The sequence below is a fragment of the Mustela lutreola genome, chromosome 1 (genome assembly GCF_030435805.1).
Source record: "Mustela lutreola isolate mMusLut2 chromosome 1, mMusLut2.pri, whole genome shotgun sequence".
In the NCBI taxonomy this organism is placed as follows: Eukaryota; Metazoa; Chordata; class Mammalia; order Carnivora; family Mustelidae; genus Mustela; species Mustela lutreola.
Window position 1 is genome coordinate 72727842 of NC_081290.1, and position 26892 is coordinate 72754733.

The window sequence follows — 26892 nt, forward strand, 5'->3', positions numbered from 1 at the left end:
GTGTCTGGTGCTATGCACTCACCTAGGAGAGTGTAAGAATCAAACTAATTCATTAAACTAACTTGGAAATACATGTTTCTGACTGTGATTCTGCAAGGTATTGATTTCAGTAGCTTTATATCACAATACATAATGGACCTCCTAGGACTGTTAATCTACAACCATCCTCCCCCCACCCCACCTCCAAGTTCGTTTAGTTCTAAAATTGATACAGGGTTCAAATTTCAAGGGTCTTTGTTTTCCTTTGGATAAGATTAAGAAATTTCTCAGTAATTTCTGATCATTCTCAGTTGCTTTATAATCAACATTCGTTTTGCAAAGAGTACATACTAGATCATTTTTTAAACTATTTCTGTAAATAAATTTTATGGACGAATACTAGAGTTATTCACGAGTTTATTTATTTAGTAATGTATTCTGTGCATTTTTAATTGAGTAAACTTATTTTCCCCCCAGTGGAAGCATCAGTTCATAGCAGTAATGCACACTGTACAGATAAGACAATTGAAGCTGCTGAAGCCCTGCTTCATATGGAATCTCCTACCTGCTTAAGGGATTCAAGAAGTCCCGGTATGTGAATTGTTCTTTATAATAAGCATGTCACATCACTTCACATATCTAAAATGGGTTTCTTCTTAAATACATGGGAATTATTGTTCTCAGGGTTTATTATGCATGAATACCGGTGACAGTAGTACTTAGTTCCCTAGTCTTACATACTTTTTTATAATAAATGATACAGAAAATACCCACTATAGACAGATAAATGTTTGTTAAATTGCTGTTTATATTGTTATGTCTTATTTCCTTAACTGTGGGTAAATTATAAACCTTTGTAGTCCTTAAGGGACTTAAGGAACCTAAAGGGAATGGCAGATGGGGTGGAGGGATTTGCCTCCCATGACTACTTTCTGGCCTTTATTTAGTGATAAATAGGCAGTAGCTCCAGAGAACCTTCCATGGTGGAGAGAGGAGATAGCTTCTACCATTTCCTCATACTCCTTCAGGCTGGGAGTTTCCTTTTCTTTTGTCCCCCCCCCCCCCTTTTTTTCCCCTCATTAAGGCTGCCTTTGACAGTCATTGTCCTCTAATTAATGTCCAAGTGTTAATTTGACTTAATAATATTGGCCCTTCTTATTATAGGGATTTATAAATACCAAGAGCAACTATACTTTTTGTTTTGCAACTGTACTTTTTTTTTTTTTTTTTTTTAAGATTTTACTTATTTATTTGACAGGCAGAGATTACAAGTAGGCTGAGATGCAGGCAGAGAGAGAGAGGAGGAAGCAGGCTTCCTGCTGAGCAGAGAGCCTGGGCTTGATCCCAGGACTCTGGGATCATGACCTGAGCCGAAGGCAGAGGCTGTAACCCACTGAGCCACCCAGGCGCCCTGCAACTGTACTTTTTAATTAGAATAAGGAATCCCATGTATTATTCAGGGATGTGAGAAGAAAATTAGGGCATATTGGTCAATGTATTAATCTACAACAGTATTATTAGCCTGTCTCTTAATTGAAATAGAAATATGTCATATTCTGATTATTCATGCATATTGGAAGGAAGCTGGAGCACCATTATTGTATGTAATAGAATACCAAATGGCAGTTTCTGTATACTGCTTTCGACACCCAAAACATCAGGACTGTTACATTAAATACAATTTTAAATATTGGAAGATGAGATTCAGTGGGCTTTAATGAGCAGGTTTTCCTTTTCTACATATTTTGAAATGATCTATAGGTGCTTTCTTTTCACTGAAGACACACACATTTATTAAATGTGATTTTTATTGTGTTAATGTGTTAAATGTTTTAAATTTTATAACATGTGGATATATTACCTAGTTAGAGAATAATGCTGGGTATCATGAAGGAAAGTAATTACTAAAGAACTCACTATGACTCTGATATCTTATTTTCAAATGTTTTCCCAGTTGTCAAAATAATTCAAAGTCTTCTATAGTGAGCTTGAAAGTACTTAAAAATATGAAGAAGGGAGGTGATTCCTCATAATCCCCACATGGATTACAGGATTAACTTCCTTCAAGCTGATTTTCTTTGCATTTATTTCCTTACATACTTTAGATTGTATTGCATATTCAGCAAATTAACTTAGGCTCTTACCCTGCTCTGATAAATTGTTAAGAAACCTCACCTCTACTAAATATTGAATTGTCCGCATGAAGAAGTATTGATGGGGGTGGGAAATTTTAATTTTTTGACTTTTTTTTATAGTGGAAGTGTTTGTCCCTCCTTGTGTATCAACTCCAGAATTTATCCATGCTGCTATGAGGCCAGATGTCATTACAGAAACTGTAGTGGAGGTGTCAACTGAAGAATCGGAACCAATGGATACCTCTCCTATTCCGACATCACCAGATAGCCATGAACCAATGAAAAAGAAAAAAGGTAGAATATATTTATAAATTTATGGAAAAGTGGGTGAAATTTTTTCTGGTTATTTTTTTTCCCCCGTCAAGGGACATAGGAAAATACATGCTATAGATTTATGATTGATGTTATCTTTACCTAGGTATTCTCAAAGAATCAACATACTGAGATTTTAGTTTTGTGTTAACATGTTCATACTGTAGCTAGTGTTTGCACTCTAAAGAAAGTTGCCTGGAAATGGAATTAAAATAAATGTTGGACAAGCAGAAGGAAGGTCAGAGATTCACTGCTTGTCTGTCTGCTTTCGGATCTTTTTAGGTACTTGGTTATTTTTTTAAAAACCTTTATTTTTTTATTTTCTCTATTTTTAATCTTATCTTCCCACTCTTTTATGGTTATTAAAATCAAAAGCCCAATATTATTTTCTTCTTATATCTTCTGTCTTAAAACACCAGTATTGCCAATAGGGACTTTTAAGTGGAATAAACTCACTAGTGGGTAAAGAGCATTTCCACTTACTATTTATTTGACTCCTGCTGAAACTTCTCACTCCTGATGGGTGAGGCCCCACACACCTCTGACATCCCTAGAAGAGGGGCAGGAAGTGGGTCCTTTTCCTGTTTGAATCGGGTAAAACTTGAAAGAAATTAAATTCTTTATAAATGGTACTCATCTAATTCCACTTTCTTCTGTATTTTTTTCTTCACATTTTATAGTAGGAAAACCAAAAATAAGAAAACTTGTGTTAGAAATAATGGTATTTTCTTTCATTTATTAGAGGTATTTCAGATTGCTGTGATGTTGGTGTGTCTGTGCTTATTACTGTGAGGGACACAGTGAAGAATGAGATTGAGTTCCTTCCTCATGTAATAGATTACATGTATCTTGCGAGAGGTATGATTGAAAGAATAGAAGGAAGAATTACTTCCTGCTGTTTAAATGTTTAAAGACAAAAGGCATACATATAAGTAGCCCTGATTACCATCTTCCCCACTGTAACCTTTGACTGGATTTATTTGATAGGAGCTATTACAAAACACAAATTTTTTAGATTTATTTTTTAAGGAAGAGGGAGAGCACACACATGTGCACACGAGCAGGGGGTGGGGGCAGAGGGAGAGGGAGAAAGAATCTTTTTTTTTTTTTTAAGATTTTATTTATTTATTTGACAGAGATCACAAGTAGGCAGAGAGGCAGGCAGAGAGAGAAATAGGGTGAAGCAGGCTCCGTCTTGAGCAGAGAGCCCAATGTGGGGCTTGATCCCAGGACCATGAGATCATGACCTGAGTGGAAGGCAGAGGCTTAACCCACTGAGCCACCCAGACACCCCAGAAAGAGAGAATCTTTTTTTTTTTTTTTAAAGATTTTATTTATTTATTTGACAGATCACAAGTAGACAGAGAGACAGGCAGAGAGAGGGGTGAAAGCAGGCTCCCTGTGGAGCAGAGAGCCCGACATGGGGCTCGATCCCAGGATCCTGAGATCATCACCCAAGCCGAAGGCAGGGGCTTTAACCCACTGAGTCACCCAGGTGCCCCAGAAAGAGAATCATAAGCAGACTCTGTGCCCGATGCAGGGCTCAGTCTCATGATCCTAAGATCAAGACCCTGGCCGAAATCAGGAGTCAGACACTTAACCAAATGACCCATCGATGTGCCCCAAGAAATTTTTAGATCTGAAAGAAGAGGGGGAAAAACCATGAAAAGCAGATGAATAGGTTCATCTGCCTATGGGATGTTGGTATGATAGAAACCAGAAGATTGCCAATTTAATATTTTATATATTTGAGAATAGATTATCTTAATGACCATTTAAAAATTATATATAATGTATATGTAAATATATATGCTTAAGTTCATTTGGGACATACAAAGTTAGGTAGGTTTTTTTTGAATAGCAGAGCCTTCTTTTTATTTCCAGAGCTTCTAACATACTAGTGGTTGTTGTGAATCTGCAAGAGAAGGTAACATGCAGTGTTCTAAAAGTAACCTTGACTGTAGAACGTTGTTTACTACTTATAAATAAACTATTTCTTAAGTACAATTTGGGAAGTACTGCTTTATATAAAAATAAGCCTTTTTGGACTAACATTTCTATGAAGTTTTTTGTTTTTGTTTTTTTCATTTGTATTCTTAGTATTACTTAAATTGAGAAATTAATCTCTGTTCTAATAAGGAAACCAGCGAACTTTCCCTTTTAATTTTTGCCAGAGCACACATCTTCTTGATTAGTTACCATAATGAAATCCTGGAATATAATGGCTGTGTATTTAGAAATAAAACGCTTTGATTTTTAGGTCTTTATTTAGCTCTAAATAATCCTTGCTAATGAAGACCAGAGTGACATTAGAAACCCAGATGTATGACAGTCACCAGATAAGTAATAATGTATTTAATCTGCAAATTATAATATACTTGACTATTCCTAGCCTTTCTGGAGGCTTCACCTCATCTGCCAACATTCTTTTATCAGTGCTGAGGATTGAAAACAACGCATTTCAGCCTTATACCTTCTTTAGTATAAGTATTGCTTTTCTGTTCATTGTGGATGCTAAGTCTTTCTGGGAGAGCCCTTTTGGTAGAAGTGAAGAGAAGCAAAAGGAAGGGCACACTTTTTAGACCTATAAAATAGTTAATTAATTGAAAGATTTTCTTTTATTCTTATAATGTACCTGCACGTTGAAGTGGGGGAATTTGAACACTTATGCTTAAATTCTGGTGAATGGATTGGCTCAGAGCAGTAGAGTGTTTAAAATAATATCTCTTACTTTTCCTCATTTGAGCTCAAAGGGCTTCGCAGATAATCAGATCCTCTGCAATAGGTAGGTAAAGTTTTTTCTAACAATCTTGTAGAACAGAAAAAAAGTTTGTACTAGAATTTGTTTCCATTGCTGCATTGTTGGAAGAGGTTAGCAAATTGAGGCTCTGACCAAGTAAATAATAGGTTGGGTAGTACCTGACTTGCTCTATACACTGAAATTGCTGCCAACTAACTGCTGTAATTTAAAATTGCAGAAGTGCTTTTAATGCTCCTTTTCAGTGCAACTTTCTATATACACTGAGTGTATTAATCCACAAATTAGTGTTCAGTTTCATGAATAAATGTGTTATCAAAGAGTCTGCTAATCATGCTTCTGGTATTTTTTTCCCGTTTTCAATGTATGGTTTCAATCTTTTTTTTTTTCAGTTGGCCGTAAACCAAAGACCCAGCAATCACCAATTTCCAATGGGTCTCCTGAGTTAGGTATAAAGAAGAAGCCCAGAGAAGGAAAAGGTAATTTGGGGAGGGCTGTTTGGGAGGTGAGATGACTCCCCCCGCCCCCTCGTGGACATTTTTGCATTTGTAAGAAAATGATTTCTAGTACTCGAACAGATGGAAGTACTGTCTTTGGTAATAGGCCTCATCTGAGCGTTGCCCGGGGAGCTTTTTCCTAGTTCCTACCCACTGAGATTCTATAGCCATAGATACTCTATAGGGGTGTAAAAGGCAGTAGGCATTTGTGTTTGGAAAGGTCATCTAAAGTGCTTTCTGATGCACAGCCTTCTTAAGAGCCATTGTTCTTAGGCGAGGTATGTATGTGTAAGAGCACTCATCCTAGAGCTGCTCAGAATTGAAGGGGTTGGGTTTATAACTAAGACTTACTTCTGATACATAATTTCTTAACTGATAGAATGCAAGAACTCTTAAGGCAAGCTGAATTTTATTTCCTAATCAACCAATTCCAGTCATGTCAGGAATTAGAACAAAAACACAATTTTGCTTTAGAATTTGTATACTTTCCTTAAAAACAAAAATTAATGATAAGCCTCCTACATTCTGCACTCTGGTTGGATGATTTCAGGTAATATTTTAGTTATGGTTTTAGGTGTGTTCTGATAATCTGTAACCAGAATTTTATCACTTTCATGAATGTTTTCAGACCAATATTTAATAGTTGGATCCATTTTGGAATAATATATTCAAAACTTCAACAGGTGGTCTTAACATCTAATTTTAAATAAAGCAAAAATGAAGCCTTTAGTAAAAAAAGAATATTTTTCTCCAATAAGGCTACCAACAAATTTAGAACAAAAAATTCAGTAACATTGAATTGTTACTTACTCAGAAACTGAGAAATTGAATTTGGGACAGAAGGATACTTCTCATCTTTGTCTTTGGTCATTTTACATTTCTAACATCTTAGGTTTTGTCTTTTATGTTGAAAACTTTAAAACCGGGGCACCTGGGTGGCACAGTTGGTTAAGCGTTTAGCTCAAGTTGTGATCTCAGGGTTCTGGGATCGAGTCCCATATCGGGTTCCCTGCTCAGCAGGGAATCTGCTGCTCCCTCTCCCTCTGTTGCTCCCTCCCCCACTTGTTCTCTCTCTTGCTATCTTTAATAAATAAATGAAATCTTTAAAAAAAATTAAAAAAAACTTTAAAACTTCCATAATAGTAAATATTAAAAAGCTAAACCATAAATATACAATTATTACTGTTTTTTTAAATCCCATCATCAGTGGTCTCTTGTACTCAAAGATCTGATACTTAACAGTGGAGGAAAAACTTTGTGATGACTGTTTTTGCCAGTCAAAATCACCTTTTATTAAAGTTTCAGTCTTTTATTGTCAAACTTGAGGCTACATGTTGAATTGTGAAGATTAAAAATCCAGTTGAGAGCATCTGACTGCCTTAGTCGGTATAGAGCCTCTGATTCTTGATCATGAGGCTATAAGTTCAAGTCCCACATTGGATGTAGGAAGTACTTTAAAATCTTAAAAAAAAAAAAAAATGCAGTGTTTCTTCTATAAAATGGCAATCTAAATGCTGATGTCTATTATATGCTTAGTGAACTACCTTATCTAGTAAAGAAGGCTTCCCTTTCTGAATGTTTTCCTTAAAGTGAGATATAGAACTTTCAGTTTTAACTTGAGGATGGGAACTGGGGTGGAGTTAACACCCAAAGACAACCCGAGGAATGTTGAGTCTCATTCCACAAACACGGATGCTTTCAAATCCCTATTATGTATGTTTAAGGCATTGTTTTTGTTACTCAGAAGTTTCTTCCAGAATTAGCTCACTTTTACTGTGTCCAACCATAGGGCTTGATAATCTTTTGATCACAGAAATGTCCCAATTAAACATCTTAATGTAGTTGAAAGTTACATAAAGAGTTTTTACAAAATACTGATGCTGATGCAGTGGGATTTCAGAGATGCAGACAGAACATTGTAAAGTTGAAGGTTCATCTTCTTAGGTCAAGAGATGCACACTGGTCTCAACTATGGCTTAGTAAATTTGTTGAATTTTCAGAGAATTCAGAATGAAAATGAAATGCCTGAGGAAGAGCTTCAGCATTTAGACTCAGTAGCAGTAGCTTAGTTCGGAAGCTTCCTACTCTTAGAGGTCCTTCTCACAAAGCCTGTAATTTGGATCTAGATTTGATGATAGTAAAGAGATAGTGAGCAGGAGCCTAGAGATGACCTGGTGACTCAGTGGTGGTGTATATATTCTAATTTTCTCCTTCTCAGGGTTCTTTTCTCTTCTTTCATCAGTTTAAGAATCTCTGGCCCTAGAGGCTTATACAAAGGGAATAAAAGAAAAACAGCATTCTGAAAATTTCAGCCTGATCTCCCCATAACCACTGTCCACTACTTGCCCATCTTCCACTCTCCGAAGGGAATGAAAAGAGTCATGCTTTCTCTTTTTGGGATGAAGTTCCTTATCTGAATCCCAGATTTGCTCTTTTCCTCTATGTAAATCTTAGTCATCTTCCACGTTTTCCCGTTTTAGCAATCCATTGTTTTTATTCCTGAAATCCCATTTTCTGTCATTCATTTGGAATATAATTATACATTACCTTGTGATACTGGATTCTGTTTAATTCAGATTCACTTAGTACTATGCATTATGCCTTTGCCTTGCCTCTACTGAACTCAAAATTTAGGATAGGGTGATGTATAATAGTCTAAAATCCAGGACCTTTATTAGTATCATAACAGTAAACATAAATAGGACATTATTTTTGAAAACCAAACAGGTATGTTAAGGATAATGTTATAATGAAATGCAGTGTATCTATAACTTACTAGGCAACACAGTTTGACAGTGTATAAATGATTACTCATATAGTCAAGTACTTAGTGACAGACTTTTAGGACATTTTACAGTAGTTACTGAATTTTTGTCCAGGATAAATAAGTATTTGCCTTTTTTGATCAAGGGTGTGAGTGAAGACAGAGGCAGAGAGGGAGAGGGAAAGAGAGAAAATCTTAAGCAGGCTCCATGCCTTACATTGGGCTCGATCTTATGACCTTGAGCAGAAAACAAGAGTTGGACACTTAATTGGCTGAGCCACTGAAGTGCCCCTAAATATTTGCTTTTAATTATGTATTTAATTATATCAATGAATTTTTAATCGATGTCTTATTATTTTTTTCAAAGGAAACACAACCTACTTGTGGGAGTTTCTTTTAGATCTACTTCAAGATAAAAATACTTGTCCTCGGTATATTAAGTGGACTCAAAGAGAAAAAGGCATATTCAAGCTTGTGGATTCAAAGGCTGTCTCTAAACTTTGGGGAAAGCATAAGAACAAGCCAGATATGAACTATGAAACTATGGGACGAGCTCTGAGGTAGGAACACAAGAGAATGAATTATTGAATAAAACCTGTATACCTCTGTATTGTTTATTACTTGTTTAAAGAGAATCTCTAACCCCCCCCCCCCCTTTTATAAGTTTTAATTTGGTGGGATATTCTAGAGGAGTTTCTTAGGTTTGGAGGTAGATGGAGAAGAAAGATTTTGGTCTCGATGTCTGAAATTTCAGCAGCTCCAAGGTCATCACTGGAAACCCATTTTTGCAGAAAAATGTGCTTTTGCACTTAGGACTATTCCTTAATAAGTTGAAGACCTTTAAGGAAATTAAACCCAAATGAAATACGGTTTCTAATACAGGTTTTTAGTTCCTATGAATTTGTTATAATGGATTTATCTTAATATGAAGTTTTCTCTTAAGTTTTGTCATTTGAGAAACCTACAAAACTTTGCAGTGTACATGGCTTTTTCTAATTAGCGGTGTTCGTAAATGGACACGTAGTTTTTATGATAGTATTCACGTGTCCCACAGATTTCACTCTACTAAGCACCATTTAAGTAATTTTTCCACATACCGTCAGATTGTTTTTATAACCTGTGTAAATCACAGTTGCATTTTTACTGATGCCATAAGATACAGTAAAATATTTGGTATTAGGTTGAATTACTTCCTTTAAGAAAGAGAACTTGTAGCTATTTTAGAAACCCAAAGGTTAAAGGACCTGTGACACCAGATTCCAATTTCATTCTTATCCAAATTCTTAGCCTTTTAAACAGTCTCCAGCCAGTAAGAGCTCCTTCTCCTCTCTAACAGGAATAAGTGAATGTTTCTGTTAGTATCCATTCAACATAGTGTTTTTGGGGGGTAAAAAAATGTAATATAATTGATTCATTTAGTACTGTTTCCATTACAGATACTATTACCAAAGGGGTATTCTTGCAAAGGTTGAAGGACAGAGGCTTGTATATCAGTTCAAGTATATGCCCAAAAACATAGTAGTCATAGATGACGACAAAAGTGAAACTTGTAATGAAGATTTAGCAGCAGCTACTGATGAAAAATCATTAGAACGAGTGTCACTGTCTGCAGAGAGTCTCCTGAAAGCAGCAACCTCTGTTCGTGGTGGAAAAACCTCATCTCTGAACTGCTCCAGGACAGAGAAGGGTGTAGCTAGAGTTGTGAACATCACCTCCCCTGGTCATGATACTCCATCCAGGTCTCCTACTACTACCACATCTGTGTCAGCAACAGCAGCACCAAGGTCAGTGAAGGAAACCATGTCCCTTTTTTAATGTTAGCAGCCTAAGAATCCACTGTCCTCAAGACTCCGAAAAGTGCTTGATCTTTTAAGTCTATTTTATTGTTAAAGTAGAGGTCTCAACTACCCTGAATTGTTTTCTTATGGTTTTATAGATGGAACTTAATGTGGGCATGTTTTTAAAATATATTTCGTGGCATTTCATACACCTGTAAAATTTGGGAGCATTAGTTTTGTACATTATAGGTTTGCATTCATCCTTTTGCCTAAGAAACCTATTGTCTAACTTAACATTCAATCAATTTTTTTTTGAATCTACTAGGACAGTTCGTGTGGCAATGCAAGTACCTGTTGTAATGACATCGTTGGGTCAGAAAATCTCGACTGTGGCAGTTCAGTCAGTTAATGCAGGTGCACCGTTAATAACCAGCACTAGTCCAACAACGGCAACCTCTCCAAAGGTAGTTATTCAGACAATCCCTACTGTGATGCCAGCCTCTTCTGAAAATGGAGACAAAATCACCATGCAGCCTGCCAAAATTATTACCATCCCAGCTACACAACTTGCACAGTGTCAACTGCAGACAAAGTCCAATCTGACTGGATCGGGAAGCATTAACATTGTTGGAACCCCGCTGGCTGTGAGAGCACTTACCCCCGTTTCTATAGCCCACGGTACACCTGTAATGAGACTATCAGTGCCTACTCAGCAGGCGTCTGGCCAGACTCCTCCGCGAGTTATCAGTGCGGTCATAAAAGGGCCAGAGGTAAAATCAGAAGCAGTGGCAAAAAAGCAGGAACACGACGTGAAAACTTTGCAGCTGGTACAAGAAGAAAAGCCAGCAGATGGAAATAAGACAGTGACCCACGTAGTGGTTGTCAGCGCGCCTTCAGCTATTGCCCTTCCTGTAACTATGAAAACGGAAGGACTAGTGACATGTGAGAAATAAGACAGCAGCTCTACCAGGGACTTTAGACGTAATGTTAGTGATAGTACTAACATAAATATTTGCAAGGGAGGTCATCAAGCAAAGTCAAAAGACTTTAAAACCTTTTTAATGCGTATAAGAAAACAATCAGACTTACTGGAAATAAATTACCTATCCCATGTTTCAGTGGGAAATGAACTACGTACGGAGATGCTGACAGAAAACTGCCTCTTACAGTAGGAAACAACTGAACCCGTCAGTAAGGAAAAGGATTGAAAGGGACCAAGCAACTCACTACAATATCAAGTTACACTAAGACTTGGAACACTAACATTCTGTAAGAGGTTATATAGTTTTCAGTGGGGAGGGGTTGGGATGGGTGATCGCATTGTTACATATAGCAATTTTTGATGCATTTTATATGCATACCAGCAATTATTACTGTGTTCACACAGAACTCACTTAACTGGTGCTATGTGAAGACTGCTAATATAGGTATTTTAGAATGTGAATTGAAAATGGATCCAAAAGCTTTTCAGAAAGAGGATAGCAAAAAAGATCTAGTGCGATTTTTTTTTATATCATATAGCTTAAGCTGATTTAAAACAAAGGCCTTAGACTAATTTTCAGTTTTCTTTATTGAAATAAGCTAATGGCTTGTTTGTGTAAAGCTTTTTTATTAAAAAAAAATTTTAAAAATCTTGTACCTAGCACAGTATTGTTATAGAATTTACATGTAACATTTTATATGGTAGTTTAAGTCTGTCAGTTTCTTAATTGTGGACAAATTAACAGTTGGCTCTGGCCTTCTGCTGTATCCTGCCTGTGTCACTCACTTAGCCCTGGCGTCTGTGCAGACATAGCAGTTTCAGTTCTACTGTCACTTCGAAGTTCAGGCTCAGCATGAATTTTTGTCAGGTAGCTCTAATACCTGGTGTTTTTGTTTGTTTGTTTTCTTCCTTCCTTTTTTTTTTTTTTTTTTTTTTAGTTGAAGTTTAAGAGGGAAAGTACCAGTGTTCAGATTTGAACTATAATAGTTTGTATATTCAACATTTGAAGTATATTCTATTTTGTTGTACTCTTGTTTCAAAGTGTATTCAAGTAGGTTTTCTGAAATATAGAAATGAAATTTATGTTGTGTTTTGGTCTCTGGTGATATTTATAACAATATTCAAAAGCTAGTATAGAGACACGGTTTTAGTTAAGTATAGAAGTCTTATTTCTCCTTCCCAATACTGTGTGAAGAACTTTTCCTTCTGTTTGTTCCATTACATTACTATTTGGCAGATATCTGCATGTTGCCACTTATTTTCTAATTACTATCATGAACTATAATGTTCTACTTACCATGAGTTTATTATTTTAATTTTGGCCACACTTGTATCTATATTTCAAATCAAACCAATTATTTCTCAAACAGACCTTTTAAGGGTTAAGAAGATCAAGTAATACTCTAGCCCTTTTACAAATTAGGAAATGGAGGTACCAGAGGGATTACAAGAAATTTCCTAATTTCACACCAAATTAGGTCCTGTGACCCCACATCTTAATGCTCTTTCAACTACAAAGAAAAGTTGTCTATTTTTACATCTTTTAGAAATTTAAATAAACTGATACTTAATGTTTTGTGGCCTTCAGTTGTGCATTCAATCAGATACTACTTAGGTCGACAGATTTTTAGAACAGCACCCTTGGTAATTGTTTATCTTTTCCATAAACATAACCTGATGGTACTTTTTAATAAAAGCTCGAAGAAAACTCACTTGATTCTTACCCCATTTGGGAGTTAAGCTCAAATTCTACTACTCTTAAGACATTTCCTAAATATTTCAGTTTTCTTTGGCACTGAATTGTATATATATTTTTTTGTACTATAGTTTCCTTAGTCTAATTCCATGGTATTTTTGGAGAGCAAAGAATATATAGCTTATTCCATACCTACACCTTTCCCCAAATGCTGAACTTACTGGACACTCAGACATGTGTTGGTTTTGGTAACATACTTGGTAAGAATCTAAGTCATGTCCTATGGAAGACAGCTAAAGCGACTTAAATTTTGAGTAAAGAATCCCCCCCCCCCCCACCCCGCCACTATATTATTAGTTGGTTCTAACTGGGTTAGGTCAGACCTTCTTAGCTTGCTCTACCACTCTACATAGACATTTCTGTCTCTTTCAGAATAACTATACCTAAGGTCTAGATTTGGAAACATGTACACAGTATATACCAGATCAGTGTTTTGCTGATTAAAATTATCAGTGGTATGGCTTTTTAATCTCAATCCTTTAAATCTGTAAACCACTGTAACTTTTTCTGTGTACAGTATATAGGAGAAGAACCTTCTAACAATGGCTTGATGCCCCTATGTAGTCCAGCCTTACTAGGGCTTTTGAACAATAATTAGCAAGCAGTCTGTCCATTTATTCTTTAGGTCTTCTTCCAGCAACAATTCCAGCCGTACTACCCTGCTTAACCAAATGACCAGTAAACCTCTTTTATAGAGAACATGGAGGTCCAGAGATGTACTCCCTCCATTTCTGGACCCTTTGCTTTAAGAGCATCTACTTATTCTGGCATCCATCCTTACCCATCTGTTTCAGGAAGGAGGCAGGTGTGTCTTCCTCCTGTACTCCGCCTTCTTTTCATACCTGCTTGTTCTCCTTGTTCCAACAAGTTTTACAGTCTATTGCTCTCTTTGGTAGCTGAATTCTGGCTTAAAAGAAACAGTTCTCATTGAGGTCCAACAGTCCAGTAGTAAAATCAGACACTTCATTTTTTCATGTGATCTTGTGCCTCAGCCTACTTAAAGATTCTTTGGTTTCCCATGACATCCTTCTTCTGGTTTACTTCCTGCCTGACCAGTCTTAGTCTGCTTTGCTCTCCTTCAGCTTCCCGTTTAATGTTAATACTTAGCAAGTTTCTGTCTATGGGTCTCTGACAAATTAATATGTTAAGGATTTAGAATCAGTGCCTGGCATTCTGTTAAGTGTTTACCATCAGGATTTCACTTCAACTTTTAATGGATACATAATTTCATCCATGCCTTTGGTTTTTACTACCAAATGCCTGGAGTTTTAATACTCAGATGGGTTTATCTAATTGCGTATAAATTCCTGATTTCCTCTTTCATGTCCAGTTAAACTCTGTTCTAAAATCTGTTCTTCTTAGCTCAGTAAATGACATTACCAGCAGTCCAATACTCATGCCAGAAGAAATAATTCTAGACACCTTACTTCCTACCTCCAGTCATTCACCAAATCCTATTGATGTGACCTTTTAAGTAGCTTCCTTTACCATTTTCCCAACCTTTACTTCTGCTTGTCTTCACCAAGCCTCTCTCTGCTCTTTATTTCTCATGCTGTAAGGTGAGAGCATTGTAAAATGTAGATTTCATCACTCCCTTGGAATTGCTTTAAATACTTCAGTGGTAGGGTGCCTGGGTGGCTCAGTCTAAAGATTAAGCATCTGCCTTCTGCCAGGTCATGATTCTAGGGGCCTGGGACTGAGTCCCGCATTGGGCTCCCTGCTCAGGCAATGCTCCTTTTTTCTCTCCCTCTGCCTTCTCCCCTTGCTTGTGCTCTCTCAAATAAATAAAATTTTTTCAAAATAAATTCTTCAATGGCATCTTTTACTAAAAACATAAAAGTTCAGAGTATAATATTTAAGTCCATTGATCTGGACTCTGCCTATCTTCCTAAGCTGCCCTCCTTGCTACTTAGTCATCTCTGGGCTACGGACATTCCAGGCACCCATACCTCACTGGGCCATTCCAGCAGATAGCTACTCTCTGGACCACTTTGCTTTCATCTAGATATGAGTTCACTTTACTGAGTTAGAAGTGACAAAAATAATTTCTGAAATAGGCTTGAAAACGGAGTGGTCCACTTTGAATCCCGAGTCTAAAGACTGAAAAGTACCAAGTATGTGAAGACAAGGGTTATGGGAGAAGAAAAAAGAACCAGCAGTGGAAATGAAGGACTGTTCACAGAGAATTAACAGGACAAATGAGGTAACATTTCCAGATCTGGTGGGCAGTGCTATCAAGTGTAGCAGGAAGGACTAAGCAAATAAAGCTAAAGAAAAGGCCAAAGTTTGTTGATACAGGGAAAATAAAGGACAATTCTAGCAGAGGGGTAGACCTGAAGGCAGAATGTAAGGGATGGAACACCTGGTGCATTTTATCTCTGATCACTGTATATAACAGCTAAACTTCTACACAAAGAACATTTTGGCTTTGGGGTTATTTTCAAAGTATCCTTTGCTCCTTTTATTTGAAATCACCTGGCCTTCTCCAAGGCGCTACACAGCACATTGTTTTGGGGAGGCAAGAGTAATAACCCTACTTGAATTCCACAGCCATCACTGCAACTTCTCCCTGTATTAGCTTATCCCCTTTTACAATACAAGCACCATGTGGTTTGATTTACCTGTGCTTCAGCCTCTCTTACAATCATGTCCCCTGTAATTAAAACCAGTAGTAGCGGGTAGGAAGTCAGTACACAGTGATGGCCGTCCTAATGAGAATGAGGTTACTATTCGCCCCTTGCAAGCGTGATTTGCCCTTCTGCACCACCCCTCCAGAGCTTTGAAAACCTAAGTGCAGCAGGGAGATGGATTTGATTTTTGTCTAGTTCACTTTTTAAGGGGCCATAACTATTTTTGAACACTGCAACTCAGCAGTAAGGCTGAGTTCAGGACTTAAACACAGTATGTTACAACTTCTATAGCGAGAACTTATAAACAGAACATGACCATTTAATGCAAAATACTCCAGGGGCTCCTGGGTGGCTCAGTTAACCATCCAACTCGGTTCCGGCTCAGGTCATGATCTCGGGTTGTGGGAAGCTCCATGCTTGGCGTGGACTCTGGTTGTGATTCTCTCTCCCTCTCTTTCTGACCCTCCTTGTGTGCTCTCAAATAAGTAAATCTCAAAAAAAAAAAAAAAACAAAAAAAAACCCAACCAAACAAAAAAAAACACACAAAATTCCACATCAAAAACAAGACAACTGTAAATAGGCTATAAATCAACAGTTGTCTTCTCCCAAGATAATTGCTTCTTCCCATCCCGTTGTAGTACTATGTCTAACTCTGAGAAAATGTCTATTTTAGAACTTTGATGAAGTGATACCATCACTGTCATTAACAGGCAAAATATATTTTGAGTGGTAGGATATTCATTCCCTGTAACACAACGGTAATTTTCCTGTCCACTAGAATCAGATCACAATGGGAACGGGAGCCAGGCATTGGTATTTTTAAAAAAATCCCTCTGGGAGATTTCATTGGTGCCATCAAGTTTGGGAACCACGCTGCCATATAGATACAGTCAAGGAGAGCTTTATGTCCACGAAGCTGCATCATAACATAGGCTTTTCTAAAATGTTCAGTGGAAAATGGCAGTTCAAGATGTTAAAATGGGCTTCTGAAAAGCCTTCATACTATAGATTACATCAATTCTAAAGTATTGTCTTCATATTTAACATCTCCTTAACTAGGATGAAAGAGTCCTACAAAACAGTACAGCATGTTCATATGCTTTGTCCCTTTAAGAAATTATTTTGGGAAGCTATATACCAATGCCAACAATGTAACCATTGTTCAAAATACTTCAGAATTGCTTCCTGGAGCAATGCCTAAAATTTAAAACACAACAGGCAAGTTTTTTGCTGAGGAAGATTCTGGTTTTAGAAATAGCCAAGTCATTTGAGGTTAATAAACTGATGTGAATCAAGCTAGGTAATGCCATATTTGGTTCAAAATGAGATGTGGCTATTAAATTCGCACTGATTTTGAGACTTTCATAAAACTGGATATGGAAGCAGTTGCAAAAATTTGCAAAAATATTTGGGCTGTGGCAGCAGAAACTCAAATCGTGTTGAAGTGCCTCAGTTTAATGTTTTTAAGAAACCTTAGAGATTTTCTGGTCTATTGCCTGTATTACAAATAAAGAAACTAAGGTTCGGGAAAAGATGGGCTCCTCACTCTCAGTTCAGCTGGCCAGAGGCAGATCTAAAAAGAGAACTCCTCTTCTGCCTCCTCATTTTGTTTTAGCCTCAACCTGTATTCCCTCCCATCCAAAAAAAAAAAAAAAAAAAAGGGCAGGTGGGGAATAGAGGTTAGGAGTAAGGCTAGTCTAACATGTAATGATCCTTTTTTTAAAAAGATTTTATTTATTCATTTGACAGACAGAGATCACAAGTAGGCAGAGAGGTAGGCAGAGAGAGAGAGAGGAGGAAGCAGGCTCCACGTTGAGCAGAGAGCCCCATGAGTTGAAGGCAGAGGCTTCAACCCACTGAGCCACCCAGGCACCCCTGATCCTCATTTTCTTACAAACTAAATCTTAAAATGTTGCAGAATTTTGTTGTGTGTCCTCTTCAGGTTCACCAGTCTATGGAAACCAAAATGAGATGTTGGGCATATATTTATTCGCTATGCCCAGTCTTCATTATCTTTCTTGATTGGTGTTTCTCTGTATTATAGGTAACATTACAGATAATAGATCTGTAATCCTATTTTGACATTCTTCTACAAAAACTGTCTCCATCTAGGTGTCTGAATCTCTTTCTTGTAGCAAAATAATTTATACTCTGCTTTATTACCAGAACAATTTCAGATTTACAATTTACATAATCTAAGAATTAGTGAAAGTTAAAAAAAAAAAGGTAAAAGAAAATTAGACAAAGAAAAGAGAAGATGGCAAAAGATTAAAGCATACAGAGCACATACTACTATAACAATGTGAAGCGTCATCCAGTAATTAAAATTCAGCTATAAGGTCCGGTTTTGAATGTCTTGGAGGCAAAGCAAAAAAGGTAAGTTGATCAGTAATGAGATCCATATAATCCAGTTTGCCAGCTGCTTGGAAGCAACAAAACTTTTCCTAGCATTCTGTCAAGAGGAATGGCTGGGTCCACATGTCTAATCTTAGGTGAATGTTTTCTTAGAGGTGAGCTTTCCACAAAAGTCTAGAGAACAAGGGTCTGGAATTATGAATATTTTGTTTTATCACACTTTTACCAAAGTAGGGTTGACATCCCCTCATGAAATTAAGAACCAGATCACCTACAACCTCATATATGCTTGGAAGAACAATTAGGAAAAAAAAAATCTTGCCATTCTATGAGCCCCTCACCTATTTGGGGCTTAGGTTTCTACTAACCCGATTTGTTCTGCATTTTCAAATTGAAAGATGATTATTCTTGGAATAGTGATAGTCTGTTGTTAAAACATCCACGAATATTTCAAGATACCAGGTACAATGCCCTTTTCTTGCTTTGAAATTTTGAAGCAAGTTCCAGTGACTTCTGTGTAAATTTTATATAATAGTTGATGATATTATTTTACAAACATCTCACAAATCTATGGGGTTCACAGAGCAAGTGCCAAGCAATCCTCTGTGGATGAGAGAACTGAGGCCCCAGAGATGGGGCAACTCGTTCAGGGCCACGCTGGTCGGTGTTGTCTTCACTAGAGCCCAGGCCCCTTTATTTGACGTTACTTGTTTTCCCCTCCCTTGTTTTAGAAGCCCAAACTCCAGTGCTCTCCCACTCTGGTATGTAGCCCCTCTAGATGAAAGCTTGCTGTGCCGTATTTTTATACATGTCCTTAAAAAAAGCTCTTTCTGCAAGTACATTCATTTTTTTGGATGCCTTTCCTTTTCTAAAATTGAAATCAATTAGGATTATGAGCATGTGTTTTTATCTCTTTTTAGAATTTATATCTTGGATATAAACTTCCTGAAGCCTAAAACACATTATCTAATTATATGCAACATTTCTGTCACTATTATAAAATCTTGGCTGTTTTAAAAAATGGCTCCAATATAGAATATTTGCACCAATCTCGTTTTCTAGTTTGAAACACTACTAGAGTAACTGTTCTTACTGCTTCCTTCTAAAGAGAAGTATGCAAACAGTAACGGATATTCTACTTTTCAACTACTCTACTGTAGCAGAGTAACTGAGATCTGTTCTTCCAGCCACCATCTGGCCTCCATATCTTGCTTCTATTCAGTATTGCATAAGTACTACAAAGTATCTGCCCTATGTGTTTGACCATTTTTCACTGAACAGATCTCTTCCTCCCGCACATACCATTTTGTCTCTCTTGTCTCTTTTGTCCTCACTCAAGGCCAAGGGGGCATGTTGGTGGGGACAGAAGCAAGCATTCTAGACCAAGACAGACATAGGCCTGAATATTGGCTCTCCTATGGCTAGCTATCACTCTGGTCAAATGATCTGATGTTTTACACCCTATTTTAAATTAAGAGTAGTTGTAGAAAAATTAATTCAGAGTAGTTGAAAAGATCGTATTGAAAGCTCTTAGAGCCAAAGGTAAAGAACTCAAATATTAGTTTTTTCTTATGTATATACACCATTATCCTTTGCTCAAATGAATGAAATGGTCATTCCTATTCCTTTTACCTTGTAGAAGGGAATCTACTGAAATATGGCATGGAGGAAGAAAAAATCCACTGCCACTTTCATTCTCTCTCCAAATATGCAGTTTGCCTTCTCTTTTAAGACGCTTATTATGACCACAATTAAAGTATTATGTGATATAAAAGGAAAAGCTGAACCAAAAGGTACACGGGGGACAGAATAAGAGAAATTCGTTAAATGGAACATGCCTAAAAGTTGAGAATACAGATTTGTTACTTACCATTCTGCTTCTGGTTACTCTGACAGTCCATAAGGAAAAGGTGTCTACAAAGACTTAAAAGGAAAAATAAAATATGAAGTACAATCCAAGATTTAATATACTACTAAAACCCACTTACATAAAATGCTCACATAATTCCATTTTAAATAAAGACAAAATATAAAACCAACAAACAGAAGTATACTGCTGTAACTCCAAAGGATTACTCATAAGAAGAGTTCCATTAAAATTTCCGCCCTATTTCCTTAATTTATAGGCACATTACAATTGCACAGTATTTCCAGCTTTTTTCCTCATTAGTATTCCCAGCCATCCCTAGTCTAACCCTCAACCCTAGTCTAACCCTCAAGCCTGTTAATTCATATACTGGTGGACAACATCTGAAATGCAAACATTATTTTGGCTTTCATTCTCATCCGTATTTGTTCTCTTACGGCTGCTGTCATCGTTTCTCTTCAGGTTGGTGTACTCTGGGGCATGCGAACAATATTTAATGCCTGTAGGAATCAGTATTGGGTTTCTCAATAGCTGATATGACTACCATTATCACACTAAGATCTGAACCAAATGACAGTTGGTACAGATGTTCTTCCTGCTTGCTGCTCCTTCCAGGAAGCCCCAAGATGTGTATACAATGTACTGAACACCTCGCTGGTTTCAAAAGTAGCTCTAATGCAGAATACTTGGGTGAACTATTTTAAGAAACTCCAACAGTGATGCCTAGAGATATTACATAAGCATAGCATAGATGACTTCAATGTGCAGCTACAGATCCACTTAAAAAATGAAGGTCTGTGTGTAAATGGATACTGTGGGTCACCATGTTAACAGTATTAGAAGACCAAATCTCCTCCCAGATTCTTTTTGGACTAAAAAGACAAGATATTAAAATCACTAGCTTTAAAAGACCATTTATTATTCTTAAATATTTACAACTCATGGGTTAAAATATTTATCAATTTATTACCAACAGGTTATTTGTTGGGATTTTGCTTGAAAGGGGCTTCACCTGTTATCTTGCACCATTTTTATTTCTTATGAAAGAGAATTCCAGGTTATCTTTCTAACTTTTTACATTCTTCCTTTCTAGACATTTTGAACTAGCCACCTGGCTATCAAGGAGGTTTCAAGGATAGCCTCGTTAATAGGCTTTCTAGTTTCCCACCTCTGAAAAGAAGGCCCCACTCACTTTCTTAGCTACTGCCATGTAACAGCTCCTAAATAACCTAATGTAAGAGCACAGTCCAAGTGTGACCACAAATGAATACCATAGCATTCCAATGGAAAGCTATAAATGTGAAACAGTGATTCAATAATGAAAACTGGTCATGGAATCTCTTTTAAGAAACACAATAATGGGAACATGGAGGCATAGTGAGGATTACTTATGAAGAAAGTTATCAAGGAGACCTGATATTCCCACTTAAATAAACAACAACAAAAAAAACCCATCAGGCTAAACAGTCCCTTTGTACACTACTATTGTTAGACCCCAAATAAAAAGATCTTAGAGATTTAAGAAAATCACTATAAAATACTCTATTACTTATGTTTTGCATGGTTTTAAAACATTCACAATGCTCTTAATCATACATGAAAATATAAAAAAATAAATATTGCCATGCATATCTTGCTGACATTTTAAAACCCCACAAATAAATAACTTGAAATGCTATCTAGAGAAATTGCTCCTGTATACTTTTTGTTAATTATAGAGGGCTCAAGCAAGTCTATTTTTATATAGCATCCTTCAACTGAAAAAGCTATAAAAGAAGCCTAATTTTTAATGCCTGTCAATGATCAAAATGTAATGCTAAGGGAAAAAATAATACAAGCCAAAACTGGAGTGCAAACACCTTTTTTGCTGTAGGTTTTAATGGAAAAGGTTTGCGGACTAATGGGATTCCTTCCCAAGGGCATGCTGGAAACATGGAAAATGACGTTAGAGAAACTGAGAATCCTTCCTCAGGCAATTTCTTATCCTATTTCAGTTTCCTGAAACATCCCTGGTTAAGACTCCTGTGATTAAAAAGACAAGCATTTATAAAAGTCCATCAGGTTCCTCATTAAAGCTGAAGTCACACACTAGAGACAGGTGGTCTGAAGGGTAATTAAAAGATGGTAGCCGGTTGGGTCCAATCTGTTCTTCAGTGAGCAGATCAAGAGCTGACCTCACACTTAGGGCGTGTTTAGAATACCAGATATAATCCAGGGTATGCCGGCATTCCCCTGAGGTCCGGATCTTCCAGGTAGTATACGGAGGTTCTGACTGCCCATCAGCACTCAACAGCTTGTAGGCACTGTTCAGGTTGAGGCTGGAGGAAGCAAAGTGTTTGTAGACCTCCTCTGTTGGCTCTGCATTGAAGTCCCCACACACGATAAGTGGAATCTTGGCTCCTTGGGTGATGTTCTGCAGGTTCTGGAGGAGGTCACAACCTTGAGCGGAGCGAAATCGTTCCCAGCCAGTACGTGCTTTTAAGTGGGTGACAGCAATGCAGAACTGTCGGCTGGACTCCTTGCACTCTAGAGTTTGTGCAATGGCCACCTGATTGGTTTTCAGTGTCATGGCCGTCAGCCTAATATTGGCACTGTTGACTAGCTTGAATCGGTTCTGGAGGAAAAACAAGGCACAGCCATCTGGCCCATTGTTATGTTCTACATCTAGACAAGGTGACCAGGGCTTTGGGAAAAATGTGCCTTGATAGCCCAATCTACTGAGGAGTGGTTGGAAGGTGTCAAAATAGTGGTCCACCTCTTGGAGGCACAATATATCAGGCTGGTAGGCTAGGATTTCTTCAAGGATGAGACATTTCCTTTCTTCCCACTTGAGTGCTTCCACGGGGCATTGTACAAAGTTGTCTTTTCCTTCTCCGAGAGCTGAAATAAAAACGCCAGTCAGCTGTCACAGGTACGTAGAAATCATAGTGCTATAGCTAAGTACCAGAAGTCTCCTTCAGTTTGACACTACTCAAGACCCTCAGAATGCTTTCTCTATTTCAGATGCTTTGGGTGATTCTTTGTTGTCTGAACTGTATTAACCAACCAAACTGGGGCGCCAAGGTGGCTCAGTCGGTTAAGTGTCCAACTCTTGATTTTGGCTGAGATCATGATCTCAGGGTCATGAGACAGAGCCCCGCATTGGGCTCTGCTCTCAAGGTGGAGCCTGCTTCAGAGTCTCTCTCCCTCTAGCCCTCCCCTGCTCATGTGTGTGCATGTACATGTGCCCGCTCTCTCTCTAAAAAGCCCCAGAACAAACAAAACCTACTAAACTAAATAAACTCTTAATATCCAGAGAAGGCAAACAATTTGTTTTCCTACATATTAAAACTGTTTCATAAAACTATATTCTAAGATGAAAAACCTTAAGTTTGAGCCTTCAACAGTGTTTTATTTTTTTTTCTTAAGATTTTATTTATTTATTTGACAGGGATTACAAGTAGGCAGAGAAGCAGGCAGAAAGAGAAGGAGGCTCCCGGCTGGGCAGAGAGCCTGATGTCGGGCTCGATCCCAGGACTCTGGGATCATGACCTGAGCCGAAGGCAGAGGCTTTAACCCACTGAGCCACCCAGGTGCCCCTTCAACAGTGTTCTTTACAATCCCAGGAACTGAAACTACGTCAGATGAAGTAATACATTTAACTTTATGTGCTAATTTTTTTTTTTTTAAGATTTTATTTATCTAAGAGAGTGCACGCACAAGCAGGGGAAACAGAGGGAGGAGAAACAGGGTCTCCACTGAGCAAGTAGACTGATGCAGGGCTGGATCCCAGAACCCTGGGATCATGACCTGAGCTGAAGGCAGACCCTTAACCGCCTAAGTCATCCAGGCACTCATATGCTAGCTTAAAAAAAAAAAAAAGTCACTGTTGGGACGTCTGGGTGGCTCAGTTGTTAAGTGTCTGCTTTCGGCTCAGGTCATGATTCCAGAGTCCTGGGATCAAGTCCCACGTAGGGCTTTCTGTTCAGTGGGAAGCTTGCTTCTCCTTCTCCTACTCCCCTTGCTTGTGCTCCCTTTCTCACTGTCTCTGTCAAATAAATAAAAGTTCTGTAAAAAAAAATTTTACTTTTAAGTAATCTCTACACCAAACATGGAGCTTGAACTCACAGCCCCAAGATCAAGAGTCACATGCTCTACTTGACTAAGCCAGCCAGGTGCCCCATCTATACACTCATTTTAACACCTAACTCTATGAGCTGTATGAAGTGATATGGAACCTATCTTAAAGAGGCAGTTTTTCCTATTTATGGACGAACGCCTAGGAGAAAAAAAAAAAAAAAATCTAAGATTGAAAAGTCAGAGTATATGCCCTTCTTTAAAAAGCTACCTTTGTTTCTTTTTCTTAAAATTTCAACTGCTATAGGAAAGGTATACTTTAAAGGTATCTTTAATTCAGCAGACCTAGGAAAGGTGTCCTTTCTACCCTAACAAAGTAGTTATCTTTATTTATTTATTTTTAAAGATTTATTTATTTACTTGATGGAGAAAGAGATCACAAGTAGGCAGAGAGGCAGGCAGAGAGGGGGAAGGGGAAGCAGGCTCCCTGCTGAGCTAAGAGCGCGATGTGAGACTCGATCCCAGGACCCTGAGACCATGACCTGAGCTGAAGGCAGAGGCTTAAACCACGGAGACACCCAGGCGCCCCACAAAGTAGTAACTTAATGAACAGAGAACTAAAGCAATATCCCTTTGACCTCAGTTCTACAGACACATATGGGTGAGAATCTGGCCTCAAGAATACCCAGACTCAACACCACCCACAATGCATCTCCATTCCCTGCAGGAAGTTCTACCTGCCACTCATTCAGCAGATTCTGTTTCTCCCTTACAAATGTTATCTTAGGGGGCACCTGGGTGGCTCAGTGGGTTAAGCCTCTGCCTTCAGCTCAGGATCCTGGGATTAAGCCCCGCATCGGGCTCTCTGCTCAGTGGAGAGCCTGCTTCCCCCTCTCTCTCTGCCTGTCTCTCTGCCTACTTGTGATCTCTATCAAATAAATAAATAAAATCTTTAAAACAACAACAACAACAACAACAACAAAAACAAATGTTATCTTAGTACTGTGGACCGAGAGTTGGAGGCAACAGAAAGTTTGAGGCTGATAAAAGAGAGGGTCCTTTAAACACGGAAGGTGAGGAATAAATCTAGAGTGCTGGATTTATTTGTGAAAACTGGATGGCCTTCTTTCTTACCTTCCCCTTCTGGGAGCTCCTGGTGCTGTCCTAGTCACCCCATCCTTCTACACCTCTATCTGCCCACACCTCTTCCCTCCGGTGCTCTAAGATGTGTGCAGAAACAGAAAGGCAGTCACAGCAAACCTAACTGCTCAGGTACAAAAGCATTAGGCATACCTTGGGCGAGGATGTTCCACTGCATGACCCGAATAGGTGGATGGCTACTGGGGCAATCTGTCCTCAGATCCACAAAATCCCTCTGGAACCTCGGAGGTCGAGTGTGCAGGACAGCCCTGCATTCCTCAAGGAGTTCTTTAGGATCAATGGGCTCCAGATGTTCTGGGTCAGGTGACACCAAATATTCTGGGTGCTGGGAGGCAGCGCTGCTGTTCAGAGTCTTGGCGAGAGCACTGTAGAGTCTGCTCGTTCCGTTTCCCATGGAACACACTACAGAAGAGGAAAGTACAATTATACACGCAGCTCCTTTTTTAGCCTTTCTTCCATTTTCACTCAGCTCAAATAGAAGATAAAACCTTTACTGTCCACAGAAGCCAAGAACTTGACTGACGGCAATGTTGCCACCAGGTTCATGTATGAAGCCATTTCTGCAGAGGTGGTTTAAAGGAGTTTCCAGGCTCTAACTTTCTATAGGACAGATTAATTGAAATACCAATGTTAAAACTGGTCTCTGATTAACTAAGATATTCTTTTAAGAGAGAAATACCTTGATCTTTATGGTCCCTTCTAATTTAGGATTTGTCTTAATAATTTATAAACCCAGTCTTATTATGAAAGCATAGCTAGACAAAATCCACGTTCCTTTTTCTAAATATTTTAATAAAAACTTGAAGGCCAGTTTGTAAAGAGCCAAATGTTAGAAAGCCCATGATAATCCTGAAGAAAAGATTAGGTGATAGCAGGCTGCTGCTCTGGCCACCTCATCTAGACAGATTCCTCTGTTATGGAAAGTAACAGCTGGGTTAAATCCATATCCATTTCTTAGCTGTTAACTATCCATTAAGGGCTCTGGCTTTCTGGAGGACTCTGAATGTCACTGAGCAATACAGTCTATAATATCAATTGCTAGATTTCTTAAGAATCCAGAAAAAGGGTTGGAGGTAGAAGGGGTAAGAGAAGGTTACCCCCTACCCCCCGCTGGGATCCCGAGGGAAGCCTGCTCAGTGCATTTTCTAAGTGCTTCTCTTTTTATCCTGATAGATTATAATGCACTTAGGAGGGGAGAGCACAATCTCCCACTAATTAGCCTGAGGGAAGTTCTACCTGTAAGCAGGTGATTTTTCTTTTCTACTGTTCAGTACAGTATAAATTATGGTCAAGTTTTACTTGGAACAACCTCCAAGATTCTGTGTTAGGATGAATCGTCGTATGAAGGAATCCAGATTTCCCTACCACATCCATATCCTTGCCTTCTCTTGATAAAGACACACAGTTTTCTTATAAAATACATTATCTGGCTGGCTCACTGACTGCATCTGAAACCAGCAATCAAGCATATTCACTGTGGCAGGTCAGAAAAGCAAGTCCAAATATTTACCAACGAATGTCCTTAAACACCAAGGTCAGTAAGCACGCAAGCGTGCGCTCTATTGTTCCTTCTCATCAACTCAATGTAGTTGTCTTTTCTCCCCCCAGGTAAGATGACTAGATTAAGGCAAACACATCAGACATTTAATTGCACATGTATCTGGAAGCAAGCCTGTTTGTCCCCCCCCCCCCACACACATGCAAATGCATGCACACACCTGTTTCCAAAGTGTTTGATTCAAATATATTAAAATTCTTTTTAATCAATCTGCTTGCCTATCTGAGTACATGGGTCCAAAGGAAGACATTTTCTTCTTGGCTGGTAGTACAACGTTGAAAATCTTTCTTCTATACTTCTAGT

The 26892-nt window shown here is 38.2% G+C and overlaps 2 protein-coding genes across 16 annotated transcripts in view; one reads left to right on the forward strand and one right to left on the reverse strand.

Moving 5' to 3' along the window:
- The window catches only part of ELF2 (E74 like ETS transcription factor 2), a 101375-nt gene extending 88594 nt beyond the window's left edge, over positions 1 to 12781 (forward strand). For 7 of the 14 annotated variants that reach the window (XM_059168538.1, XM_059168527.1, XM_059168575.1 and 4 more), the window contains 7 exons: positions 457 to 570; positions 2235 to 2408; positions 5173 to 5211; positions 5577 to 5663; positions 8813 to 9005; positions 9882 to 10229; positions 10549 to 12781. In XM_059168538.1, coding sequence (XP_059024521.1) covers positions 457 to 570; positions 2235 to 2408; positions 5173 to 5211; positions 5577 to 5663; positions 8813 to 9005; positions 9882 to 10229; positions 10549 to 11176 — 1583 coding nt within the window. In that variant the 3' untranslated portion in view covers positions 11177 to 12781. The remainder of the gene's footprint in view (positions 1 to 456; positions 571 to 2234; positions 2409 to 5172; positions 5212 to 5576; positions 5664 to 8812; positions 9006 to 9881; positions 10230 to 10548) is intronic. The other 7 variants (XM_059168549.1, XM_059168627.1, XM_059168584.1 and 4 more) reach the window with 3 other exon arrangements.
- A 7110-nt stretch (positions 12782 to 19891) lies between these two features.
- NOCT (nocturnin) overlaps positions 19892 to 26892 on the reverse strand; it is a 29329-nt gene continuing 22328 nt past the window's right edge. Inside the window, exons 1-3 of one of the 2 annotated variants that reach the window (XM_059168655.1) lie at positions 26750 to 26855; positions 25164 to 25433; positions 19892 to 22694 (exon numbers count right to left, since the gene is read on the reverse strand). In XM_059168655.1, the coding sequence (XP_059024638.1) occupies positions 21859 to 22694; positions 25164 to 25425 (1098 nt within the window). In that variant the 5' untranslated portion in view covers positions 25426 to 25433; positions 26750 to 26855 and the 3' untranslated portion in view covers positions 19892 to 21858. Of the gene's footprint in view, positions 22695 to 25163; positions 25434 to 26749; positions 26856 to 26892 lie in introns of those variants that run through there. The other variant, XM_059168648.1, reaches the window with a different exon arrangement.